Source organism: Salvelinus alpinus, chromosome 20 (genome assembly GCF_045679555.1).
Source record: "Salvelinus alpinus chromosome 20, SLU_Salpinus.1, whole genome shotgun sequence".
NCBI classification, from domain to species: Eukaryota; Metazoa; Chordata; class Actinopteri; order Salmoniformes; family Salmonidae; genus Salvelinus; species Salvelinus alpinus.
In genome coordinates, this window is record NC_092105.1 from 31,466,672 (window position 1) to 31,491,450 (window position 24,779).

The 24,779-nt window shown below is 43.2% G+C and overlaps 1 protein-coding gene across 1 annotated transcript; it reads right to left on the reverse strand.

Moving 5' to 3' along the window:
• Nucleotides 1–261: 261 nt before the first annotated feature.
• LOC139546651 (ras-related protein Ral-B) lies at nucleotides 262–24,024 on the reverse strand. Its single transcript, XM_071355273.1, has 5 exons — nucleotides 23,862–24,024; nucleotides 3,684–3,851; nucleotides 2,924–3,132; nucleotides 2,410–2,587; nucleotides 262–2,174 (listed from the first exon to the last, which is right to left on the reverse strand). Exons 2-5 carry the CDS (start codon nucleotides 3,795–3,797, stop codon nucleotides 2,049–2,051), a joined length of 627 nt encoding a protein of 208 aa, XP_071211374.1. The 5' UTR covers nucleotides 3,798–3,851; nucleotides 23,862–24,024; the 3' UTR covers nucleotides 262–2,048.
• Between the last annotated feature and the right edge of the window lie 755 nt (nucleotides 24,025–24,779).

Here is a 24,779-nt window from a genome sequence, read left to right on the forward strand (position 1 = left end):
ATGCACTTTTTGCATCTAAAGTAAGATCGCAATGTACTGTGAATGACCTGTAGAGGATACTGTATGGCATGTTTGTTTCCCTACCATTACATTACACTAGAATTCTGAAGGAAATATGAGATGTATCATGTACTGAGACTAGTAGGCATTTCAAAATATACATTCAACACATATCAACAAAGACAACATTGTCTAAATCTAACAGGTTGAATCCAATATTTCATGATTGACCATTTTACGCTACGATTGAAGACCACCAACTTTACAAAGAAAAAAGCATTTATTTGGCAACATATTTTGAAGTGGTTTTTGTTCAGAAAAGAAGGTGAAAACCTAGCAATAATAGACTAACTTTAAAAGAAAAGAGTAGGACACACATTGTTATAAAAGAGCAGAATGATTAGGACAGTGGTTGTTGGAAATATTACTTTACTGTTGTAGGGCAGAACAGAGTGACTGATCCAGCAATAACAGCAAATGAGCTGTGTCCCTCACCAGAGTAGCATTCATTAGGGCACAATACATTTTTTTATGTTTACAGCTGAAAACAAAAATGACAATTTCCTATTGGACAAGTCCAGGTAGTCCCTCCACGTGCCTGTCCGTTTTGTTCAATTTGATACCTTATGAACATGACCAAAGTTCATTCACACAGACACAAATGAACCAGAAGAATCAACTGTTGTCTGATGAACATACATACCTACATACACTCAGTTAATATACAAACATAATTTATATAGAGGGGTGAATTGGTAGTGAGTTGGTAGCCTATATCATGATATCCTTAATGGTGTTGGCACAAACTGCTTTAGCATTCTCCAGCATGGGAACTTTGAAGAGTTCTTATTTTTTAAGGTATTGGCAACAATGTAGTGCACTTTCTACAAAAGCATTAGAATAAAATCCATAATAAGTACAAATATTAATAACCCAAAGCTGACATTGACTGGCTGATAGTTAATGGCAACACAGAGTGTACTTAAATCTCACTCTCCTCTTATGGTGCCAACTGACCCATATTGCACAGACTAATAGATGTGGCAGAAGTTCCATTTCAGTTCCTGTATTTACCAGGAAGTACCCAATAAGTGCCAGCAGGTGGCTCCAAAAACACTGCCTGCTAACTGCCTCAACATCCATCATTCTTAGACTAGGGTCAGGAGTTTTTCCTGACAATGTAAACTGACCCGAAGAAACTTCTGGCCCCCACATGTGCTTTGACTCCTTAGGCAATGAGCCTTCTTGATTGACAATTGCTTTATCCTATTGTAGAGGAAACAATGACGAGTTCAGTCTTAGTCCCCAACTCTTACTAACTAGGAAATATAAATTTTTCCATTAAGAAACACAGCTTAGTGGTGATGTCCATGACCACATAGACATCAGTGAAAAGCATTGAAATCGCTACATTTCTGTGCTTGACAAACAATCCTCATTCACAGATCCATTCCCATTCTAGACAAAAATGTCCCAAGGCCCATTCTTGATGAAAATAAAGGGTATAATCATAAGTTGATCATAAAGGACAGATCTATTGAGATAGACAGAACAAGATCAAAGCAGATTGAAGTTAGTGTTGGAGGCAGTTTGGTCATTAGGTTGTTATCAGGGGAGCGGTCAGGCATTGCAGATCAAGTCACAGAGTAGCAGAACAATGGTCACCTTCCATTAAAAACAATAAACAGTCAGGCTATCTATCTAACCTTAAGTTTTAGTTGCAAAAACAGTGGTTGAGAATGTGGTAAACACCTGGGTTGGGGTCCATTCCATTTCACTTCTAGAAGTAAACTGAAATTCCAATTTCACTTATTGAAAAGCAATGAGCAAAATTGCTACTGGAATTTTAGTTTACTTACGGAATTGACAGAGTTGAAATGGAACTAACCCCATACCTGCTAAACAAACCTACTATGGCCAGATTAAAAACAAATCTAAAACTTTTGACTCAACGTGAGGAGGGATGTTCTGGTGTGATTCTGAGCTGGTTGGTTCCTCAGCGTAACGATAGATTGTGGTGTTTTGTGTTGTAAAGGTCTATGTTGGGTTCAGAGTAAACAGCATCGCTCTTTGAAACTCTTCTTGTTCTTATTCTTGTTCTTCCCCTTGCCGTTTTTGTCCTTGTTTTCTGACATCTTCTTGCCTCGCACCTCTCGCATTAGGTCAAAGAATACCTTGAGAATTGAAAAGAAACAATTTACCTGAACAGACAATTATCAGTCATAGTCCACCACTATTTCTGTATCACTTTATCAACTTGAAAATGGCATATAGAACATAATTGTCTGCAGTAATTACACACACACACACACACACACACACACACACACACACACACACACACACACACACACACACACACACACACACACACACACACACACACACACACACACAAACTGACAGTACCTTGTCAACGTTGGCTCGTGTCTTAGCTGATGTCTCTACATACTGCACTCCCCACTCCTCTGCCTTGGCTCGGGCCTCGTCTACAGAGACCTGTCTGCGGTCCTCCAAGTCAGACTTGTTCCCCACAACCAACAGGGGAATCTTATCCTCCTCTGCCTTCACCCGCAGTATCTGCTCCCTGAAACGCACACATTATAAGCATTACAAATACTTTATCTGGATCCAGAGACAGGCATTGAGGTCAGGTGCAAAGGAAAAACATAGGGAAAGGGGAATAGAGGTGTATTGTCTTACAATCAAGAAGTCATGGAAATTATTTCCTAGGTCTATATTGCAGGCAAACACACACACACACACACACACACACACACACACACACACACACACACACACGCGCAAATCATAGCTTCCGAGTCTTCTGTCACTACTGTCATAGTGAGTGTTCAGTCTGAAACCCATTAGGCTGCCTTCAAAGCCATGCTAGGATACATGAGGAGTTAGTCATGGTACCAACCTGAACTCTGCAGTAGCTGTGAAGGACTCGTGTTCTGTGATGGAGAAGACTAGCAGGAAGCCCTCTCCACTCCTGAAGTAGTTGTCTCTGATGGCAGCATAGTCCTCCTGTCCAGCCGTGTCCAGGATGTCGATCTGGACCTCCTCTCCATCTAGCACCACCTTCTTCCTGTAGCTGTCTGCCTTGGTGGGCTCATAGTCCTCCACAAACTAGGAGGAGGAACCACAGAACCGTCAGAACGATTCATCAGTCACGACAGTACGTCACAGAGTGTAATGTGGAAATAGGCTGGGAGGCATCGTCACGAAGATTAGGTATAAGTTAGAAAACAAAGCTTCTACACAATACAGCTTTGAAACATTAACATATCACAAAAAGTAACAAGTATTAGTGATGGGGGGGAAGTCGATATAGTTAAATATTGGGATATTATTTTTGACGATATATTGTATAGTTTTGACAATATCGCAATATTATTTTTTGCGCTAGTTGGCTGTACCTGCACCAAAATGCATTTTTTCCCCCTTCATAACTTGTTCTCCATATTATTTTTAAATATCAGCACTTATTTCCATGACTGATCAAAACTCATTTTCTTATGGCTCTCTCTTGTCCCTCTGCAGCAGACATATGGTAAGCAATATGTTTAGAACATTGAATCGCAATAAAATCATATCGCCACCTAAGTATCATGATAATATCATATTGTGAGGACCCTGGCAATTCCCAGCCCTAACAAGTATGTGTGTCGTGCTCTCACCTCGTCGTACATGAACTGCAGCGTGAGGGCGGACTTGCCCACGCCACCACTCCCCACCATAATGACCTTGTGCAAGGCCAGAGAACTCTGGGTCTTACTCTTACTGGCAGCCATCTCTGGTCTCTGTCACACACACCGTCACTATGTCCAAACACTCACTGACACCACCTGTAGAGACAGAAAGTACAACAGTCAGTCAGTGAACACACACACACACACACACACAATACAGATAATACACACAGCAACAGTCCTTTGAGCTGTTGTTGTTTATTGATGTTCTGTATTATGTCATTCTGTATTATGTTTCATGTTTTGTGTGGGCCCCAGGAAGAGTAGCTGCTGCTTTTGCAACAGCTAATGGGGATCCTAATAAAATACCAAATACACACAGTACACACACACATTGCCCAGTCAATCACAGAGCCTACTAAAACTGATGGTCAACCTGTTCGATGAAAAGCACTCACAAAACCTTACACATAGTTGAACCGAGCTTGTGAAACCAAACCAGCCTACGTTGCAGCCAGTCCCAAACCTCATCCTCACACTGCCAAATAGGCTGGTCATGAATCTCACAGCAGACTTTAACAGCTGGCTTAGTGGGGTTCACCATCTAAAGGGCAATACCACCGATCAAACGCATGCCTACTGTAGGGTGGGATTTTGAACCATGATAAACACCTATTTTAAGGACAGCCTAACTCATAGAAAACCTCAAAGGAAGAGCAGTAAGACACCTTCAGGGCAGGGCAATATATCTGCATACACAGAAAACTGTACAATTGCTTTCAGGTGACTTTTAGTGACTAAGGACATTATGTCAAACTAGTTCAGTGGGTGAAATTATAATATGCTCTGGGCAATTTGATAGCCTTTGACAAAGCAGTTTAATAACATATCGTCTGCAATATATTTTAACAATCATGGCCTTTGAGCTTTAGTGAGAACAGGTTTAGAACTTCTTAGAGCAGTGTTTGAACTGTGAGTTATCAACAGAAAGAGTCATGGAAATAACAGATTATTATTTTTAGACAACTCTTCTACACACATTGACCACACACACAAGTGAAGTCATCTCCAAACATTTTAACAACTCCCCTCATACAGTCACTGTAAAATTAACTGTGTTCTGTAACATCCTGTAACCTCTCCCTTCACACTGTTGTGAAGGCTTTGTTAAGGATGGGACCAAGCCCTGTCCTTCCTGTTTCTGTGTAGCATAGTAGCCTACTGACACACATCTCTCTCTCCACCCTACCCCTCCCTCCAGGCATGGCCACGGCCAAGCTTAGCTGGTTACCGTGACAACCTCCACCCCACACCTGTACAGGTAAACTCTCATGGACTGATGCACATAAGATAAATGATAGTAGAGCAATTCCATGGTAACGGAATTACGCTGAGACTCCGATTTTCTACTTTAAAATGTATACCAAACAAAAACCATTGATTTCAAAGATATTTTAAAGCGAAAAAAATATATTCCATTACTGTGGAATTGCCCAGTGGCATCTGTCGGCGGATTGTGGGACGTGACAACTAAAGACTAACTTTGTTCCAGCAAAAGTCCAGTGTTCCATCACTGATCATATTAGGGAGGAGACATTTAGCCCATAGACTTGCCCAAAACTGGCTGAGAGTTTCTGTTTAGAGGGGTGGAGACTTTGCTGGTCTCCGGTTCTCATCCTGCCTCAGGGGATTTCTGTCTTTGGAAACCCAGAGCTTTCCCAGCTTCATGGGAATGTCTTCTTGTCTGATCCCCCATACCAGCAAACCTGTCAGCTCGACATAAACACACTCAAACAGTGTTTCAGTGGGTGTGCACATTACTGTTTGACTGTAAAGTCAAGTCAAATAAATGGCATCCGGGATAGAGAATGTATCATCTTGGTGGTGAATTTAAAGCAAACAACATTTCATTACTATAGAGGAGTGGTTCCCAAACTTTTTATAGTCCCGTACCCCTTCAAACATTCAACCTCCAGCTGCATTCAACCACCAGGGTCAGTGCACTCTCAAATGTTATTTTTTGCCATCATTTTTGCCTGCCACACATACACTATACGATACATTTATTAAACATAAGAATGAGTGTGAGTTGTGTCACAACCCGGCTCGTGGGAAGTGACAAAGAGCTCTTATAGGACCAGGGCACACATTATAATAATCAATAATTTTTCTCTTTATCTGTTCATCGAATATTGTGAATAACTCACCACAGGTTAATGGGTGTGCTTGAAAGGATGCACATAACTCTGCAATGTTGGGTTGTATTGGAGAGTCTCATTCTTAAATCATTTCCCACACACAATCTATGCCTGTATTTAGTTTTCATGCTAGCGAGGGCCGACAATCCACTCTCACATAGGTAAATGGTTGCAAAGGGCATCAGTGTCTTAACAGCGCGATTTGCCAAGGCAGGATACTCTGAGAGCAGCCCAATCCCGAAATCTGGCAGTGGCTTCTGATTAAATAAAATTTTCACAGAACCGCTTGTTGCAATTTCGATGAGGCTCTCTTGTTCAGATATCGGTAAGTGGACTGAAGGCAGGGCATGAAAGGGATAACGAATCCAGTTGTTTGTGTCATACGATTCGGGAAAGTACCTGCGTAATTGCGCACCCAACTCACTCAGGTGCTTCACTATATCACATTTGACATTGTCCATAAGCTTGAGTTCATTTACACACAAAAAAATCATACAATGATGGAAAGACCTGTGTGTTGTCCTTGTTAACCTCTCTAGGGTACGTGAGACGGTAGCGTCCCACCTCTTCAACAGCCAGTGAAACTGCAGGGCGCCAAAGTCAAAACAACAGAAATCCCCTAATTAAAATTCCTCAAACATACATGTATTTTACACCATTTTAAAGATGCACTTGTTGTAAATCCAGCCACAGTGTCCGATTTCAAAAAGGCTGTACGACGAAAGCAAACCAAATGATTATGTTAGGTGAGTGCCTATTCACAGAATAACACAGCCATTTTTCCAGCCAAAGAGAGGATTCACAAAAAGCAGAAATATAGATAAAATGAATCACTAACCTTTGATGATCTTCATCAGATGACACTCATAGGACTTCATGTTACACAATACATGTACACTGCTCAAAAAAATAAAGGGAACACTAAAATAACACATCCTAGATCTGAATGAATGAAATATTCTTATTAAATACTTTTTTCTTTACATAGTTGAATGTGCTGACAACAAAATCACACAAAAATTATCAATGGAAATCAAATTTATCAACCCATGGAGGTCTGGATTTGGAGTCACACTCAAAATTAAAGTGGAAAACCACACTACAACCACACTACTACACCTTTGATGTAATGTCCTTAAAACAAGTCAAAATGAGGCTCAGTAGTGTGTGTGGCCTCCACGTGCCTGTATGACCTCCCTACAACGCCTGGGCATGCTCCTGATGAGGTGGTGGATGGTCTCCTGAGGGATCTCCTCCCAGACCTGGACTAAAGCATCCGCCAACTCCTGGACAGTCTGTGGTGCAACGTGGCGTTGGTGGATGGAGCGAGACATGATGTCCCAGATGTGCTCAATTTGATTCAGGTCTGGGGAACGGGCGGGCCAGTCCATAGCATCAATGCCTTCCTCTTGCAGGAACTGCTGACACACTCCAGCCACATGAGGTCTAGCATTGTCTTGCATTAGGAGGAACCCAGGGCCAACTGCACCAGCATTTGGTCTCACAAGGGGTCTGAGGATCTCATCTCGGTACCTAATGGCAGTCAGGCTACCTCTGGTGAGCACATGGAGGGATGTGCGGCCCCCCAAAGAAATGCCACCCCACACCATGACTGACCCACCGCCAAACCGGTCATGCTGGAGGATGTTGTAGGCAGCAGAACGTTCTCCACGGCGTCTCCAGACTCTGTCACGTCTGTCACATGTGCTCAGTGTGAACCTGTTTCATCTGTGAAGAGCACAGGGCGCCAGTGGCGAATTTGCCAATCTTGGTGTTCTCTGGCAAATGCCAAACGTCCTGCACGGTGTTTGGCTGTAAGCACAACCCCCACCTGTGGACGTCGGGCCCTCATACCACCCTCATGGAGTCTGTTTCTGACCGTTTGAGCAGACACATGCACATTTGTGGCCTGCTGGAGGTCATTTTGCAGGGCTCTGGCAGTGCTCCTCCTGCACCTCCTTGCACAAAGGCGGAGGTAGCGGTCCTGCTGCTGGGTTGTTGCCCTCCTACGGCCTCCTCCACGTCTCCTGATGTACTGGCCTGTCTCCTGGTAGCGCCTCCATGCTCTAGACACTACGCTGACAGACACAGCAAACCTTCTTGCCACAGCTCACATTGATGTGCCATCCTGGATGAGCTGCACTACCTGAGCCACTTGTGTGGGTTGTAGACTCCGTCTCATGCTACCACTACAGTGAAAGCATTCAAAAGTGACCAAAACATCAGCCAGGAAGCATAGGAACTGAGAAGTGGTCTGTGGTCACCACCTGCAGAACCACTCCTTTATTGGGGGTGTCTTGCTAATTGCCTATAATTACCACCTGTTGTCTATTCCATTTGCACAACAGCATGTGAAATTTATTGTCAAACAGTGTTGCTTCCTAAGTGGACAGTTTGATTTCACAGAAGTGTGATTGACTTGGAGTTACATTGTGTTGTTTAAGTGTTCCCTTTATTTTTTTGAGCAGTGTATGTTTTGTTCGGTAAAGTTCATATTTATATCCAAAAATCAGAGTTTACATTGGCGCCTTACGTTCAGAAGTTCCAAAACATCCTTTGATTTTGCAGAGAGCCACATCAATTTACAGGAATACTCATAATAAACATTGCTAAAAGATACAACTGGAATTTGGAATGGAATTTTAGATGCACTTCTCCTTAATGCAACCACTGTGTCAGATTTCAAAAAAGCTTTACGTAAAAAAGTTGACTGATCCAGCTGTAATGCATAGAATTCACTGGCTTGTATGCAAAGCAGTTATTGTTTCAAAACATCTCCTGCCATGTCACTGATGCATCGTGAAACAGTGTTGTTTGATGAAGGCATTGTCTGTATAGTTTTTTGGGCCTTTTCCCCCGGCATTGTCCCAGCCATATCCGCGGCAGCAGGAAGAATTAGGTCCTCCACAATAGTATGGGGCTTGCCTGTCCTAGCCACTCGGTAGCTCACCATATAAAACTCTTCTAGCCCCTTATTAATTGTATCTGTTGCTTTTATACATGTCTTACCACTCGAAAGTCATCTTAATTCTCGCTCAAATAACTCCTGTGGCTTATTTTTCAAATGGGCATGTTATGTTTCTAAATGTCTGCGCAAGAGTGAAGGTTTCATCGAGTTGTGAGATAGTACTTTTGCACATATAACACACTGTGGCTGAGGAAAGGCACTACTCCCGATATAGGTGAACCCCAAATCAATGTAGTTCTTATCATATTTGCGCCTCTTTGATGGTCCAACGCCCATGTCTGTTTTTCCTGCACACTTGGCCACAGCTAAGCTATGATATGTCTATAGCAGAAAACAAATGGCTTCATGAAGGTAAAACCACTAACTGGGGGGGTGAAGGGAGGAGTGGCCTTATGGGATGCCAGGTCACCCTGGATCTTCCTGTCAAGGAAAAAATAGGTCTGCCCATGTAACGTCCTGTCTTTGTTTCTAGAGGCCGACCTGAGTGGACAGGAAGGACACACTGGGTGGCTGCAGACTGAACCTGCTGAGTGACGAGCTCAGCACTTTAAAACAGAAGGTACAGTAAATGTGTTACTTCCATCCAACACACAATGAGACTGAGCAAGAAAAGCAGAACTGCTATACTACCACTCAGCCTAGTTTATCACTCATTCACTTTGTTAGGTCTCAATTTAAAATGTTGTACAAATCCAATGCTACTGCCTAATATACACTACATTATAGTACTATTACAGGTTCATTATGGATAACGTCATTGTCATTGTAGGCTCATTGAAGAAGAAAAAATGAACATGACTTGTGAATGAGAGGCCCATCGAGAATGAGTCAGTCATGGGATCCTCCATTTCCTCTAACTTCAGTGCCCGTCAATGAAAGTCTACGCTAAGGTTAAATGGAGGGCAGCCTTGCGTGCCCGGTCCCAGCAGAAAACACTGCCTTCTACCTGACCTATATATACAGCATAGTACAGTAGAGGGTTGTAAGGATATACAAGGCCTATCTGCATGATCGGTCTGTGTCTGACAGCTAGGAGCTGCTGAAATATAAATGACTAGAGCGTACAACCAGGCTGCAGGAATTCATTATGATTCCCCAGACGATACACTGAGTCCATATAGCAGGCAGAAGGAAGCCTATGTTCTCCACACAGACGATACAGTGAGTCCATACAGCACAGCCAGGCATAGGGCCAGGCAGCCAATGTTCTCTACTGTCTTCCACCCTTCCACATCCCATACAACAGACAGCACAGTGAATCCATATAGCGGCAGAGAAGAGCCCACTAGGCAGTCCCATGTTCTCTTCACTGTCTTGGCACCTTCCGACATGGAATAGCCCACAACACAGTGCGACACTGGGAAATTCCTGGCCCAGGCTTTAGCCTCCCACAGCCTATCCAGTAGGCCTATTTATTGCAGTGTAATGTGTAATATGCAGTGTAGGATAGAAACAGACCTCAGTCAGGTGTCCTCTGCATGTGTACTACTCTGTCCACTACAAATACTTATCTGTAGATCAGTGCATTGTTGGATGAGAAGTGCTTGATCAGGGTGACCAAAAACCTCTCCACTGCAGAGAGGCGACAAGGGGGAGGGGAGGGCTGGGGTCAATCAAGGCACATGTCAGGACAGGAGCTCAGCCCGGGACACTGGGGGGAGGAGGGGCAGGAGGAAGGGACGAGTAGCAGAACAGGTGAATGCTGCTAGAGACATGCCAGGATAGATCAGTCAGGATAAAGTCAGGTGACAGGCAACATGGTGTACAGGTTACTGCAATTAAACAGCAGTCAACCTAACAGAACATTGTCTGAAATTATGGGTTTCAGAAGCCAGAGTCAGGTCCATATTATTGTGATACAGAACATATCCTGCCATTTACACTGACTCATCAATAACACACTGACTGAAATAGAAGTATAGTACTGGAAAACAATAATTAAATGTAATTAATTCAAATAATGTAACTTCATCAACAACAGATCAGTTATTCATTCAGTTAGTCATGCTACAACATCTTCAACAAATCTTAGTCAGTCCTTCCTTCCTTAATCATAAAAGTAAGTTGAAGCTATAAAACGTGATGAGTTTCAAAACATGAGCCATGATGCGACCACTATGTTAGCATACTCTGGTAAAGTGTTTAGAATGCAGTTGTCTGGTAGGACTCTTCCTGCCTTCACCTTAAAGGCCAGTTGGGGACTTTCTGAAAAATGTGATGGGGAAAACAGGGGGATTGATGGCCCAGAAAACATCCCCCAGCCAGGCCTCCCTTCCCTTTTCTAAAACCCTCTCACCCCAAGCTACAGTATATGCACTTCCTCTGGACGAACTCACATCTCACTTCCCTCCAAAACAGTACCAGGACTAGCCAGTTCCTCATCACCTGATCAGCACATTACACATTAGGGGCACAGAACTGATGAGAAAGAGACACACAAAAAGCTTTTGTTCTCTTTCTCTTATTTCCACAAAGTGCATGGTACAAGCAGCAAGTTCCCTTCTAGTCTTTCTCTAGAATAAGTATGGCAGATAGCTTATGGACTAGTGTTGCATTGATTGTGGCCAGAGTGGACTCTACAGTTAAAGTCATGAGGCAGGTGTTTAGGGGAAGGGGATTTCATCTGTAACCTAAACAGCACCCTGCACAGAGGGACAGGGTGTTCAGGGGAGTACTCACAGACTCTGGCAATGTCCCAATTACCTACTTTCTCCCAAAGTGTAAACTTCTTTACTTCCCTTCACTGATTTAAAAGGAATTGACTAGTATAAGAAATATGGTTAAACGCCCATGCCTCGACCAATCCAATGCTTTTAGATTTGTAGGAAGTAGTGAACGGGTGCACACTTCAGGAGAAAGGAAATATTATTGGGACGCACGCCTTGTTTATCATCAGAAGGCTTATGAATATTTGAGTAGGAGAGAGAGGGATTTATTTGTACTTTAATTGCATTTTTGTTCAATGTTTACTTTCTTTAAAGATCATATTTGAAACAGTATTTAAGGTCCATTCAGTTAAAATAAGGATTCTGGGGCTAATTTGTGAGGAAAAGCAGCTCCCCAATCTGAGCTGCCCGACACCCCACAATGCATACTAACCATCCCCAGCAGAGGAACACACAGAGGACTCTTTGACTAATTTGGGCAGCAGGGTGCTAAACTGGGTCTCTGTTTCAAGCCTGATCCAACCGCCCTAGTCGCTTAGTAGTACATTCACTCTTCTGAATTCTTAACACCCCTAATTCACTACATTCATAAATGCACTTGTGGAGGGCATTCACTAGTATTTAAATAGGGAGAATAGATCATATATAGGGGCTGATCTAACACACTTTTACTGTTTATAGGTCTTATAGGAACATATAGCTATGCACAATGTTCTTGAATATGTAGAGAAAAAACACCATATGTAATTTTGTGATGACATCAGAGAGGAGTAGTCTTTCAGTTCGTGTTCAGTATCATAGGACTGGTTTTTCTGAGTCTATCTGGGGATGATTGGGGGGGGGGGGGGGGGGGGTTGACTTATACAGGGGATACAGGGAACCTCCCAGATACTCCCCCCCCCCCCAATCCCATACTGCTACCACACACTCATACAACTCCTAAGCACTCAATCAGCTTTCTATTTATTTCCTTTCATTAGAGACTCGGGTACATTTCCTGATCTGTAGTACTAATTTACAGCTCACTCTCCATTTTTTTCCAATAAAGAAACTGCATCCTCCTCTCCTAGTTGTCTTGTCCCCATCTCTTAGCTCTATCGGCTAACATTTGTCAGCTGTAGGCCTAATCATCCTCTGAAAGTTTTCAAGGGAAACAAAGCAGCCCCACAGACACACACAGTGGCCCCTAGGCTCCAGTCAATGGGTTACCATGGAGACAGGGCATGTCCCACTTCATCTCAACTCCCTCTCAGGGATCAGGGGTGCATGGCTGCCTAGAGTGAAGGACGCAATGGGGTCTTTGGGATCTCCAAAGAGGAGCTTGGAGCTCAACATTGTGGTAGCATAACCAGGAAAAAGATGCTAACAGATGTTATCTGCTATGCTATATAAACTCAGCAAAAAAAGAAACGTCCCTTTTTCAGGACTCTGTCTTTCAAAGATAATTCGTCAAAATCCAAAAAACTTCACAGATCTTCATTGTAAAGGGTTTAAACACTGTTTCCCATGCTTGTTCAATGAACCATAAACAATTAATGAACATGCACCTGTGGAACGGTTGTTAAGACACTAACAGCTTACAGACGATAGGCAATTAAGGTCACAGTTATGAAAACTTAGGACACTAAAGAGGCCCTTCTACTGACTCTGAAAAACGCCAAACGAAAGATGCCCAAGGAAGTTCCTGCTCCTCTGCGTGAAAGTGACTTAGGCATAATGTAAGGAGGCATGAGGACTGCAGATGTGACCAGGGCAATAAATTGCAATGTGAGACGCCAAAGACAGCGCTACAGAGAGACAGGACGGACAACTGATCGTCCTCGCAGTGACAGACCACGTGTTACAACACCTGCACAGGATCGGTACATCCGAACATCACACCTGCTGGACCGGTACAGGATGGCAACAACAACTGCCCGAGTTACACAAGGAACGCACAATCCCTCCATCAGTGCTCAGACTGTCCGCAATAGGCTGAGAAAGGCTGGACTGAGGGCTTGTAGGCCTGTTGTAGTAAGGCAGGTCCTCACCAGACATCACTGGCAACAACGCCGCCTATGGGCACAAGCCCACTGTCGCTGGACCAGACAGGATTGGCAAAAAAGTGCTCTTCACTGACGAGTCGCGTTTTTTTCTCACCAGGGGTGATGGTCGGATTCGCGTTTATCGTTGAAGGAATTAGCGTTACACCGAGGCCTGTACTCTGGAGCGGGATCAATTTGGAGGTGGAGGGTCCGTCATGGTCTGGGGCGGTGTGTCACAGCATCATCGGACTGAGCTTGTCATTGCAGGCAATCTCAACGCTGTGCGTTACAGGGAAGACATCCTCCTCCCTCATGTGGTACCCTTCCTGCAGGCTCATCCTGACATGACCTTCCAGCATGACAATGCCACCAGCCATACTGCTCGTTCTGTGCGTGATTTCCTGCAAGACAGGAATGTCAGTGTTCTGCCATGGCCAGCGAAGAGTCCGGATCTCAAACCCATTGAGCACGTCTGGGACCTGTTGGATCGGAGGGTGAGGGCTGGGGCCATTCCCCCCAGAAATGTCCGGGAACTTGCAGGTGCCTTGGTGGAAGAGTGGGTTAACATCTCACAGCAAGAACTGGCAAATCTGGTACAGTCCATGAGGAGGAGATGCACTGCAGTACTTAATGCAGCTAGTGGCCACACCAGATACTGACTTACTTTTAAGATACTGACTTACTTTTAAGACACATTATTCAATTTCTGTTAGTCACATGTCTGTGGAACTTGTTCAGTTTATGTCTCAGTTGTTGAATCTTGTAATGTTCATACAAATATTTACACATGTTAAGTTTGCTGAAAATAAATGCAGTTGACAGTGAGAGGAGGTTTCTTTTTTGCTGAGTTTACTATGCTAGATGCTATGCTATGATAGATACTATACTACGGTAGATTATATGCTGTGCTAAATTATATGCTAACAGATGCTTTTATGTGGTGGCCTGGAATCAAACGACAGCAATCATAGTGATGGCAACGCTCATATCTATCCAACACATCCCACTCACATCCTTCTGACTCAGATGCTATGTGGCCTGGAATCAAAACCTCCTAGTCAGAGCAATGGTGATGGCGATAAACATATCAGCCCCTCATCCAACTACTGACACGGCAGGGGCCTTCTAAGCACTGAACAGACCCCAGACCGCTGGCTCTCTGTCTATCTCCCACTACAGCCATATCACGCGCTGCTAGTGCAGCTCGTGCAACTCTGGCAACATAACCCAACATAACCCGCAGTACCATTACCAGCACCCATAGAGATTACCAGCACTCAACATGAGTGGGAGAATGCCACACATCTGCAGTGGCATGAACTGTAATCAGCCTGAGAGGCCCTCGAGCAGCGTCCCCCATCACAGGCAGGCACAGGCAAAGACACTGACACACACAGCCTGAGCTAGTCAAATGAGATGTAGGCCTACAACCTCAATAGAGCACAGGCAGGCACAGAGAGGCACTAGCATACACAACGGGCACAGAGACAGCATAACATACCTAGCCACATGAATGTGATTATTAAGACTTACCTCAACAGAGCACACAGTCAGGGACAGACTGACGGCAGAGTTAGGCCTAGGCTATGAGACCGTGAGACATTGTTGTTCATTGAAACATTAGAGTAGAATGGTATAGGCCTGTGGTAGAGCCTCATCAAACCTTGTTTCCTAAAAACAGAACATGGCCTTACGTAATATGTACTACAGTAGAGTATGTAAGAGAGGGAGGGGATAAGAATAACCTTTGCAACAACGGTCCGGACCGACCTACTTCAGAATAAGGCCCATGTCTTGAAAATATATATAATGAAAAATGCATAGCTAGCTTCTCTCTGTAGTCTGTACTTAGATGTAAGGCAGAATATAGTCCTGTTTGCTTCTGTAGTCATTTTGCTTGGTGTTATTGGTTTTAAAATTAAATAAGTTAAACACATAGAATCCATACATTGGATTGCATACCATTTAGGCCTAAGGAGAAAACGTCTGATTCTAATCAAAGCCTGTTACTATGGTAGTGAGCCTATGCATTAGGCTTAACTTCATGTGTTAGGAGCACAATCTCAGAGGTGCCAGACACCTCCCAGGTCTTGCTGGGACATGTAGTGAGAAAACAAGCATTTCGTAAAGACATCCCCGGCTTCAGTCAGAGAGAGCGAGAGAAAGATGTGGAAGGAAGGAGAGAACACAAAGGGAGAGGGGGAAATAAGGCAAGATGGATACAAAAACCACCAACTAGCTGGCAGATACATAAGTTAAGCAGGGCCAAAAAGAGAAGTTATAAGAACCCTTTTTCCCCATGTAGGCCTACTTTTTCCTTGTCAAAGTCAACAGACTATGAGTGGGTCTGGGCTCTGGGTGAAGTTGAGCAAAGCTGGAGGGGCTTACTCTGTGACAAGCAGGGCTGGGTTGTGGCAAGAGGAGAGCCTCCCTCAGCCCAGCCTCCCTAGAGAGGCCCTGCTTGTGGACATGTTTATGTTTATGGTCCAGGGAGGGTGAAGGGCTGGTACCCACTACCACTCAGACCTGGCTTCAAATACTTGGTATTTGAAATATTTCAAATACATTGAGCGTTTGCTTTCGTCTACCTGGAATACCAGGCAGGTGGGGCTTGCAACTTTTGGGACTTTCCCATTGGTGCCATTGCAACAGGAGGGGACCAGTCACCTCCCAGGACTTGCTGGGACATACAGTGAGAAAACAAGCATTTCGTGAAGACATCCCTGTCTTCAGTCAGAAATGCGTGGAATAAAGGAGAGAAAGTGAGAAAGAGAGAGAAAACAATCATTTCGTAAATATATCCCCGGCTTCAGTCAAAAAGAAAGACGTGCTTTAGTCTACCTGGAATACCAGGTAGGTGGGGCTTGCACCTTTTGGGACTTTTCCATTGGCTACATTGCAACAGGCATACTCAAATCAAGCACACCTAAAGTATTTAGAATTTCAAATAGTATTTGAACCCGGGTGTAGCTGGCTCCCACTACTTAAACTCCTCTCAATTCTCTCCAGTAGGCACAAGGGGCATCCAGCCAACAAGGCATTCATCACCAGGAGGTCACTGATAGGACCTGACTCTCACAACAAAATATACAGCATTGACTCCGACGCAGAGCAGACGATTGATGGCATGATCGTCCGTTTCTCTTTCTCCTCTCTGAAAAGGAGCTTTTCCCAAGTCATATAAAATGGCTCTATGTCTGTGCCTGTCTAGCCCAACATCATTAGTAGACAGTTCTCTTCTTACTCAGATGTCATTACATTCTGAATGAATTTCTAGAAGACAAGACAGGAGGCCAGAGACGGTCAGCTAAAGTCACTAGGAAGATCTTTAAATAGTGCATGAGGTTCTCTGTCATGGATCGGAGCAGAACTGTCATCAGGTTAAACTGGAAAGAAAGAACTCTGAAGGAAACCCATTTTTTCAGCTCTCCTGCTATATCAGATAATACTTGTCATATTCTTTCTGACAGCTCCCAGTAACAGGAAATAACCAGAAGGATTATATTTTAAACGAAAGGGCCTTGAGTAGCTCTGACACAGTCACATAAACATTCACAGCCTGAGTGATTGTCTTAGGGCTCGGGGGGAGAGAAAGAATTCAGGGCCAGTCCAGTATCAATCTCAGGACCTTTCTCCACAGAAACAATGGTTCTGACAGTCCTTCACAATCAGTGAGGGAAATAAAGCAGTCTCACTGAGACAGACCAGCATCAGAAAGTTAAGGCCTTGCATGCCACTTTTTTCTCATCTGTGAAAGCATTCATTTATGACCACCATGCATACCCTAGCCTAGACCATTACACATTAATAATCCTTGTCATAAGACATTCAGAATCTCTCAGAACTTCACTTAACAAAAAGTCTATTGACTTTAATGGGTTATAAACAAAACTGTTTATTCAGTTAGGGACAAAGACCACGAACACCAGCTGTGGGAAGGAAAATGTGAATGCCTTCACATTCAGTCAGACACACTGGTCTGGTCGTCTGAAGTTAAACTTAAAAAAGATGTGAATTAAGACTAGACAGGACTCCTGCTGTAAAACGTCATGTTATCTTGTTAAGGGGACCTAAATGAGGATCTGACGGTCTCTACATTCTGCCTTCAAAGACAGAAGAATGCTCTGAATATAACCTTATTTTGGGTGCCCTTCTGAAACTTAAAGAGCACAAGGAAGCGAAAGCACAAGGAAGGGAAAGCACAAGGCAACACCAGCTGTACAAACAGGCCTATGTCTCCATATGGAATATCTAGGCTACTACACTTCGGCATCATTCATCTCCTTGTGATTCCCTTGATTTTGAAATTACTATTTCCTGTAATATTTTTTGCAATATTGTCAGGAATGTGTAACAACCAGCAACTGGTCCAGTTGATGGAGGATATACTGTAGTCAGCAGTTTCACTTAATAAGGTAAATGTTAAGGTTAACTGGCTGCACTTCAGAGTCCAATGTGGCACTACCACATGACAGAACAGAGGAACACATAATATAGTCAAAATGGGTGGGTTTTGTTCATGCTCTATTCCTCAAGAGACAGAATGAAACTAGGCTTGGTCCACCCTGAGGCACAGAGAGCTTAATATGGGGATGTTACTATTTCACAGCTCACTGGCTGCGTCTGAATACCCATACTTGCGTCCTAAATAGTAGTTTGTTTGAGTATGCGAGGGGGGGAAAAAGTTTACTAGTATGCGACAATTCAAAAATCGAGTATGGTTAAAATGCCAGGATGTTAGTCTCATTTTAGGTCTTCATCTAGTAGAATTCGATGCACACTTTTCCACAATGCATTGGAAGAGTTGGGCTGCAAATGATAGGCCCTAGTTCTCTTCAAGTAGCCAAACTAGGCTACTTAATTGGGAAGGTGCCCAAAGCTTCTGTGGTGGTGTTCAAATTAAAATGATCACGAGAATTGCATCGTAGGCTACAACACTCTTAGACAAAAGGTTTCCAAAAGGGTTCTTCGGCTGTCCCCATAGATGAACCCTTTTTGGCTCCAGGTAGAACCCTTTTGGGTTCCATGTAGAACCATCTGTAGAAAGGGTTCTACATGGAAAGAAAGGGGTTCTACCTGGGACCAAATAAGGTTATTCAAATGGTTCTCCTATGGAACCAGTCGAATAACCCTTTTTTAGACAGCACCTTTTTTTCTAAGAGTGTATATCTTTGAAAACAAGTATTTTTTTTATTTTTTTTCCCCCTAAGTGGATTTCTGTTTTCACACTGAAAAGTGTTTCTTGTTCTCCTGGCCTTTTTCAGAGCTTTTAAACTAAATACTAAACTATCTTTTGATTTGTGAATGTGTCGGCACCGGGGACTCGGTATGTGGCTGCTGTATTGATGTCATGGTAATCAGGCCTTATGATTTGAACATATGGATTGTTTTAATTTTGTAGGCGTGGCTACCTATTTAATTATTGCATTTATGGATCAAGCCTTCGCAGTCATTCTGATCTCGTTCTCAATGATCAGTGCTTTAGTTTATTATGTTGCTGACCAGCGGTTCTGAACTTGTGATGCACCTGACTGTCCACGTTTTTCTGTGCAATAGCCTTTTGATTTGAACATTTGAAAAGTTTTGGTGTGTGTACTAGGGCTATTTTTATTTAATTTACACTGAGTATACCAAACATTCGGAACACCTTCCTAATATTGAGTTTTTTTTTTTTTTTTTTTAACCTTTATTTAACCAGGTAGGCAAATTGAGAACACGTTCTCATTTACAATTGCGACCTGGCCAAGATAAAGCAAAGCAGTTCGACACATACAACAACACATAGTTACACATGGAGTAAAACAAACATATAGTCAATGATACAGTGAAAAAAAATAAGTCTATATACAATGTGAGCAAGTGAGGTGAGATAAGGGAGGTGAAGGCAAACAAATATATGTATAAATAAATAAAAATATAAAAAGGCCATGGTGGCGAAGTAAATACAACACAGCAAGTAAAATAAAAACTAAAAACACTGGAATGGTTGGTTTGCAGTGGAAGAAAGCGCAAAGTAGACAGAAATAATGGGGTGCAAAGGAGCAAAATAAATAAATAAATACAGTAGGTAAAGAGGTAGTTGTTTGGGCTAAATTATAGATGGGCTATGTACAGGTGCAGTAATCTATGAGCTGCTCTGACAGCTGGTGCTTAAAGCTAGTGAGGGAGATAAGTGTTTCCAGTTTCAGAGATTTTTGTAGTTCGTTCCAGTCATTGGCAGCAGAGAACTGGAAGGAGAGGCGGCCAAAGGAAGAATTGGTTTTGGGGGTGACCAGAGAGATAAACCTGCTGGAGCGCGTGCTACAGGTAGGTGTTGCTATGGTGACCAGCGAGCTGAGATAAGGGGGGACTTTACCTAGCAGGGTCTTGTAGATGACCTGGAACCAGTGGGTTTGGCGACGAGTATGAAGCGAGGGCCAGCCAACGAGAGTGTACAGGTCGCAGTGGTGGGTAGTATATGGGGCTTTGGTGACAAAACGGATGGCACTGTGATAGACTGCATCCAATTTATTGAGTAGGGTTTTGGAGGCTATTTTGTAAATGACATCACCGAAGTCGAGGATTGGTAGGATGGTCAGTTTTACAAGGGTATGTTTGGCAGCATGAGTGAAGGATGCTTTGTTGCGGAATAGGAAGCCAATTCTAGATTTAACTTTGGATTGGAGATGTTTGATGTGAGTCTGGAAGGAGAGTTTACAGTCTAACCAGACACCTAGGTATTTGTAGTTGTCCACATATTCTAAGTCAGAGCCGTCCAGAGTAGTGATGTTGGACAGGCGGGCAGGTGCAGGCAGCGATCGGTTGAAGAGCATGCATTTAGTTTTACTTGTATTTAAGAGCAATTGGAGGCCACGGAAGGAGAGTTGTATGGCATTGAAGCTCGCCTGGAGGGTTGTTAACACGGTGTCAAAAGAAGGGCCAGAAGTATACAGAATAGTGTCGTCTGCGTAGAGGTGGATCAGAGAATCACCAGCAGCAAGAGCGACATCATTGATGTATACAGAGAAGAGAGTCGGTCCAAGAATTGAACCCTGTGGCACCCCCATGGAGACTGCCAGAGGCCCGGACAACAGACCCTCCGATTTGACACACTGAACTCGATCAGAGAAGTAGTTGGTGAACCAGGCGAGGCAATCATTAGAGAAACCAAGGCTGTCGAGTCTGCCGATGAGGATGTGGTGATTGACAGAGTCAAAAGCCTTGGCCAGGTCAATGAATACGGCTGCACAGTATTGTTTCCTATCGATGGCGGTTAAGATATCGTTTATGACCTTGAGCGTGGCTGAGGTGCACCCATGACCAGCTCTGAAACCAGATTGCATAGCGGAGAAGGTATGGTGGGATTCGAAATGGTCGGTAATCTGTTTGTTGACTTGGCTTTCGAAGACCTTAGAAAGGCAGGGTAGGATAGATATAGGTCTGTAGCTGTTAGGGTCAAGAGTGTCCCCCCCTTTGAAGAGGGGGATAACCGCAGCTGCTTTCCAATCTTTGGGAATCTCAGACGACACGAAAGAGAGGTTGAAAAGGCTAGTAATAGGGGTGGCAACAATTTCAGCAGATAGTTTTAGAAAGAAAGGGTCCAGATTATCTAGCCCGGCTGATTTGTAAGGGTCCAGATTTTGCAGCTCTTTTAGAACATCAGCTGACTGTATTTGGGGGAAAGAGAAATGGGGAAGGCTTGGGCGAGTAGCAGAGGGGAGGGCAGTGCTGTTGTCCGGGGTAGGGGTAGCCAGGTGGAAAGCATGGCCAGCCGTAGAAAAATGCTTATTGAAATTCTCAATTATAGTGGATTTGTCGGTGGTGACAGTGTTTCCTATCTTCAGAGCAGTTGGAAGCTGGGAGGAGGTGTTCTTATTCTCCATGGACTTTACAGTGTCCCAGAACTTTTTTGAATTTGTGTTGCAGGAAGCAAATTTCTGCTTGAAAAAGCTAGCCTTGGCTTTTCTAACTGCCTGTGTATACTGGTTTCTAGCTTCCCTGAAAAGTTGCATATCACGGGGGCTGTTCGATGCTAATGCAGAACGCCATAGGATGTTTTTCTGTTGGTTAAGGGCAGTCAGGTCAGGAGAGAACCAAGGGCTATATCTGTTCCTGGTTCTAAATTTCTTGAATGGGGCATGCTTATTCAAGATGGTGAGGAAGGCATTTTTAAAAAATGTCCAGGCATCCTCTACTGACGGGATGAGATCAATATCCTTCCAGGATACCTCGGCCAGGTCGATTAGAAAGGCCTGCTCGCTGAAGTGTTTCAGGGAGCGTTTGACAGTGATGAGTGGAGGTCGTTTGACCGCTGACCCATTACGGATGCAGGCAATGAGGCAGTGATCGCTGAGATCTTGGTTGAAAACAGCAGAGGTGTATTTGGAGGGCAAGTTTGTTAGGATGATATCTATGAGGGTACCCGTGTTTACGGAATTGGGGTGGTACCTGGTAGGTTCATTGATAATTTGTGTGAGATTGAGGGCATCAAGCTTAGATTGTAGGGTGGCTGGGGTGTTAAGCATGTTAAAATTTAGGTCGCCTAGCAGCACGAGCTCTGAAGATAGATGGGGGGCAATCAGTTCACATATAGTGTCCAGAGCACAGCTGGGGGCAGAGGGTGGTCTATAGCAGGCGGCAACGGTGAGAGACTTGTTTTTAGAGAGGTGGATTTTTAAAAGTAGAAGTTCAAATTGTTTGAGTTGCAAGGCCAGTGTCTTTTGTTAACTTATTACAGCACAGTACGGTCAGAACGTGTGTGTGTGTGTGTGTGCCCCTCCCACACCCTGGTGATAAGGGTGATGTAACTGTTCCACACCATACAGCCCATGTCTGTCATGTCATGTGATAAAGTCCATATAAAGGTTACACCCAACTTGAAGAACAACAGTAAGAAGTAGCAAAATAATGGGCATGCCGTATCAAATTAAAACAAAAAGGCAATATTTAAGTAATTTATAAACTTCATAAAGGCTACATGACATGATTGTTGCTGAGCATAACCAGGAAGGATCTGTGTTATTAGCCTACATGTTTCAAAAAAATTATTTCAACAACAAAAAGAATTCAGTCTAAATACTCTGCATCGGTTTTGGTAACAAATGAAAATGCCATTACTTATAGGCCTAAGTAGCCTTGCTCTGTTGACCTGGTGAACTATTTTGACAGGGCAGTACATACATGTCATTCCTTTTTTAAAGAGACAAGATACTAACCCATGCATGATAAATGTGTCCTAAAGTACAGACAAGATATTATGGGAAAAGACAGTTTTGCTGATCGATCAGATTTTTACTAAAACACACATTCATGTGAGCTACCTTGGGTGTGGCAACCTCATTAGACATCTGTAAAATCAATGTATGAATGGTACATAACCATGTCGGCAGCACAGTGTTGTTTACATGCATAAGGCAAATATGGAACAAGATGTGAAGTATCCTCCTATGTATATTCTCTGGTTGATTTGGTCCTAAAGTCACAGTAGCATGTTTTAACAGTGTAATTACCTATAAAATGGTCTGTTAGGATAATCAATGGTGGGAGAGCTAAATGAAACATTGTAGCTGGGGAAGCGATCAGAGATACAGCTGCCTAAGACACTCTTACTGTATCTAATATGTAGCCTATCTAATAGGCCTACTGTATCTAAAGGAAACATATTTATACATATATATTTGTCTTGTTTCACACATCTACAAGTGTGTAACCTGTACAAGTGTGTGGCGTGAAATGGAAATGTGTTTTTATGTGTGTGGCTCATGGCCAGGGATCAGATTAAATACTTGGATTAAAATATGATTTAAATTACATTCAGCAAAACAGCTGACTAAAAGAAAATAAATAAACATAAGAAAATATCGCAGTGATACAGTAGCCTAGCCTAACCATCAATGATCGTTGTTTTGGCCTTGATACTACAACAACATTATAGCAACATTGTTGTTTTACTAGTCCATAATATCGCCGAGTGCAACAATGTATAAAAATACTGATGGTCTCTAAAGGACTTCTATCATCATCGTGCCACATCCCCGTTACCGCCTCGGGGAGTGTGCTTTCAATTGGATAAGTGCAACTGGTAAAGGCCCTACCACTATTTGGAATAATTGTATTGTGGTCGTTTCAAAAAGAAGTCACAAATATGGGCATTTATTCCCATAGTCTGCAAATCTATAGATTTGAGTTAGACTACCTACCAGTCGAGGCAGGTTTTCCCTCCCTTCCTTCCTTTACTCACTCTGAAAGAACAGACGTAGTAGCGCCATGGCTACATAGAAATGCTCTGTAATAAATATACATGTATTTATTAGATATTTATGAAAGCTTACCAAAGCAAGATTTTGACGTTTCCCCTTTCTTGCTGCTATCTTGATGAGTGCATTAATGGTGAATAGCGAGGCATAGGGCTGCCGAGTTCCACTGTTCCAACACAGACCGACCGTCCGCTGCAACTCAAAACCCCACCTTTTTTGAAACCCGACAGGATATGATGTCAACAACAGCTCACTTGCGCTGGCACTCCAAATGGCCCCGTCATAATATCGTCCAAATGGATCCTTCCTTTCCTCCTTACTTGAAGTAGTATGCTCATCTCTGATCAGGAGTGACATGGATCGATGAAAGTTATGGGATAAATCTCTCCTTTCACCAATCCATCTGTGTTAGGGCAGTGAGCTACTTTATGAAAGTAAGGGGTTCGTTTGAAAGCATTTGAATAGGAACACTGCACCTTGTATGAATACTGATCTTCACACATAGGCCTAGTTGTCTTTCGTTTGTGTAAATGTATGAACACATAATCAGTTATGAGTTATATTTTGTCTGATTTTCTTTATGGATTACATTTGACAAATGTTTAAATAATAGGCCTAAGTAATGTTGTATCATAGTGCCACCTGTTGATAAGAATAAACAGAATAGAACAGAATACACTGTGTATACAAAACATTAGGAACACCTGCTCTTTCCATGACATAGACTGACCAGGTGAATCCAGGTGAACGCTATGATCCCGTATTTATGTCACTTGTTAAATCCACTTCAATCAGTGTAGATGAAGGGGAGGAGACAGGTTGAATAAGGATTTTTAAGACTTGAGACAACTGATACACGGATTGTGTATATGTGCAAAAAGATGTAAGTGCTTTTGAACGTGGTATGGTAGTTGGTGCCAGGCGCACCGGTTTGTGTCAAGAACTGCAACGCTGCTGGGTTTCACACTCAACAGTTTCTCGTGTCCACCACCC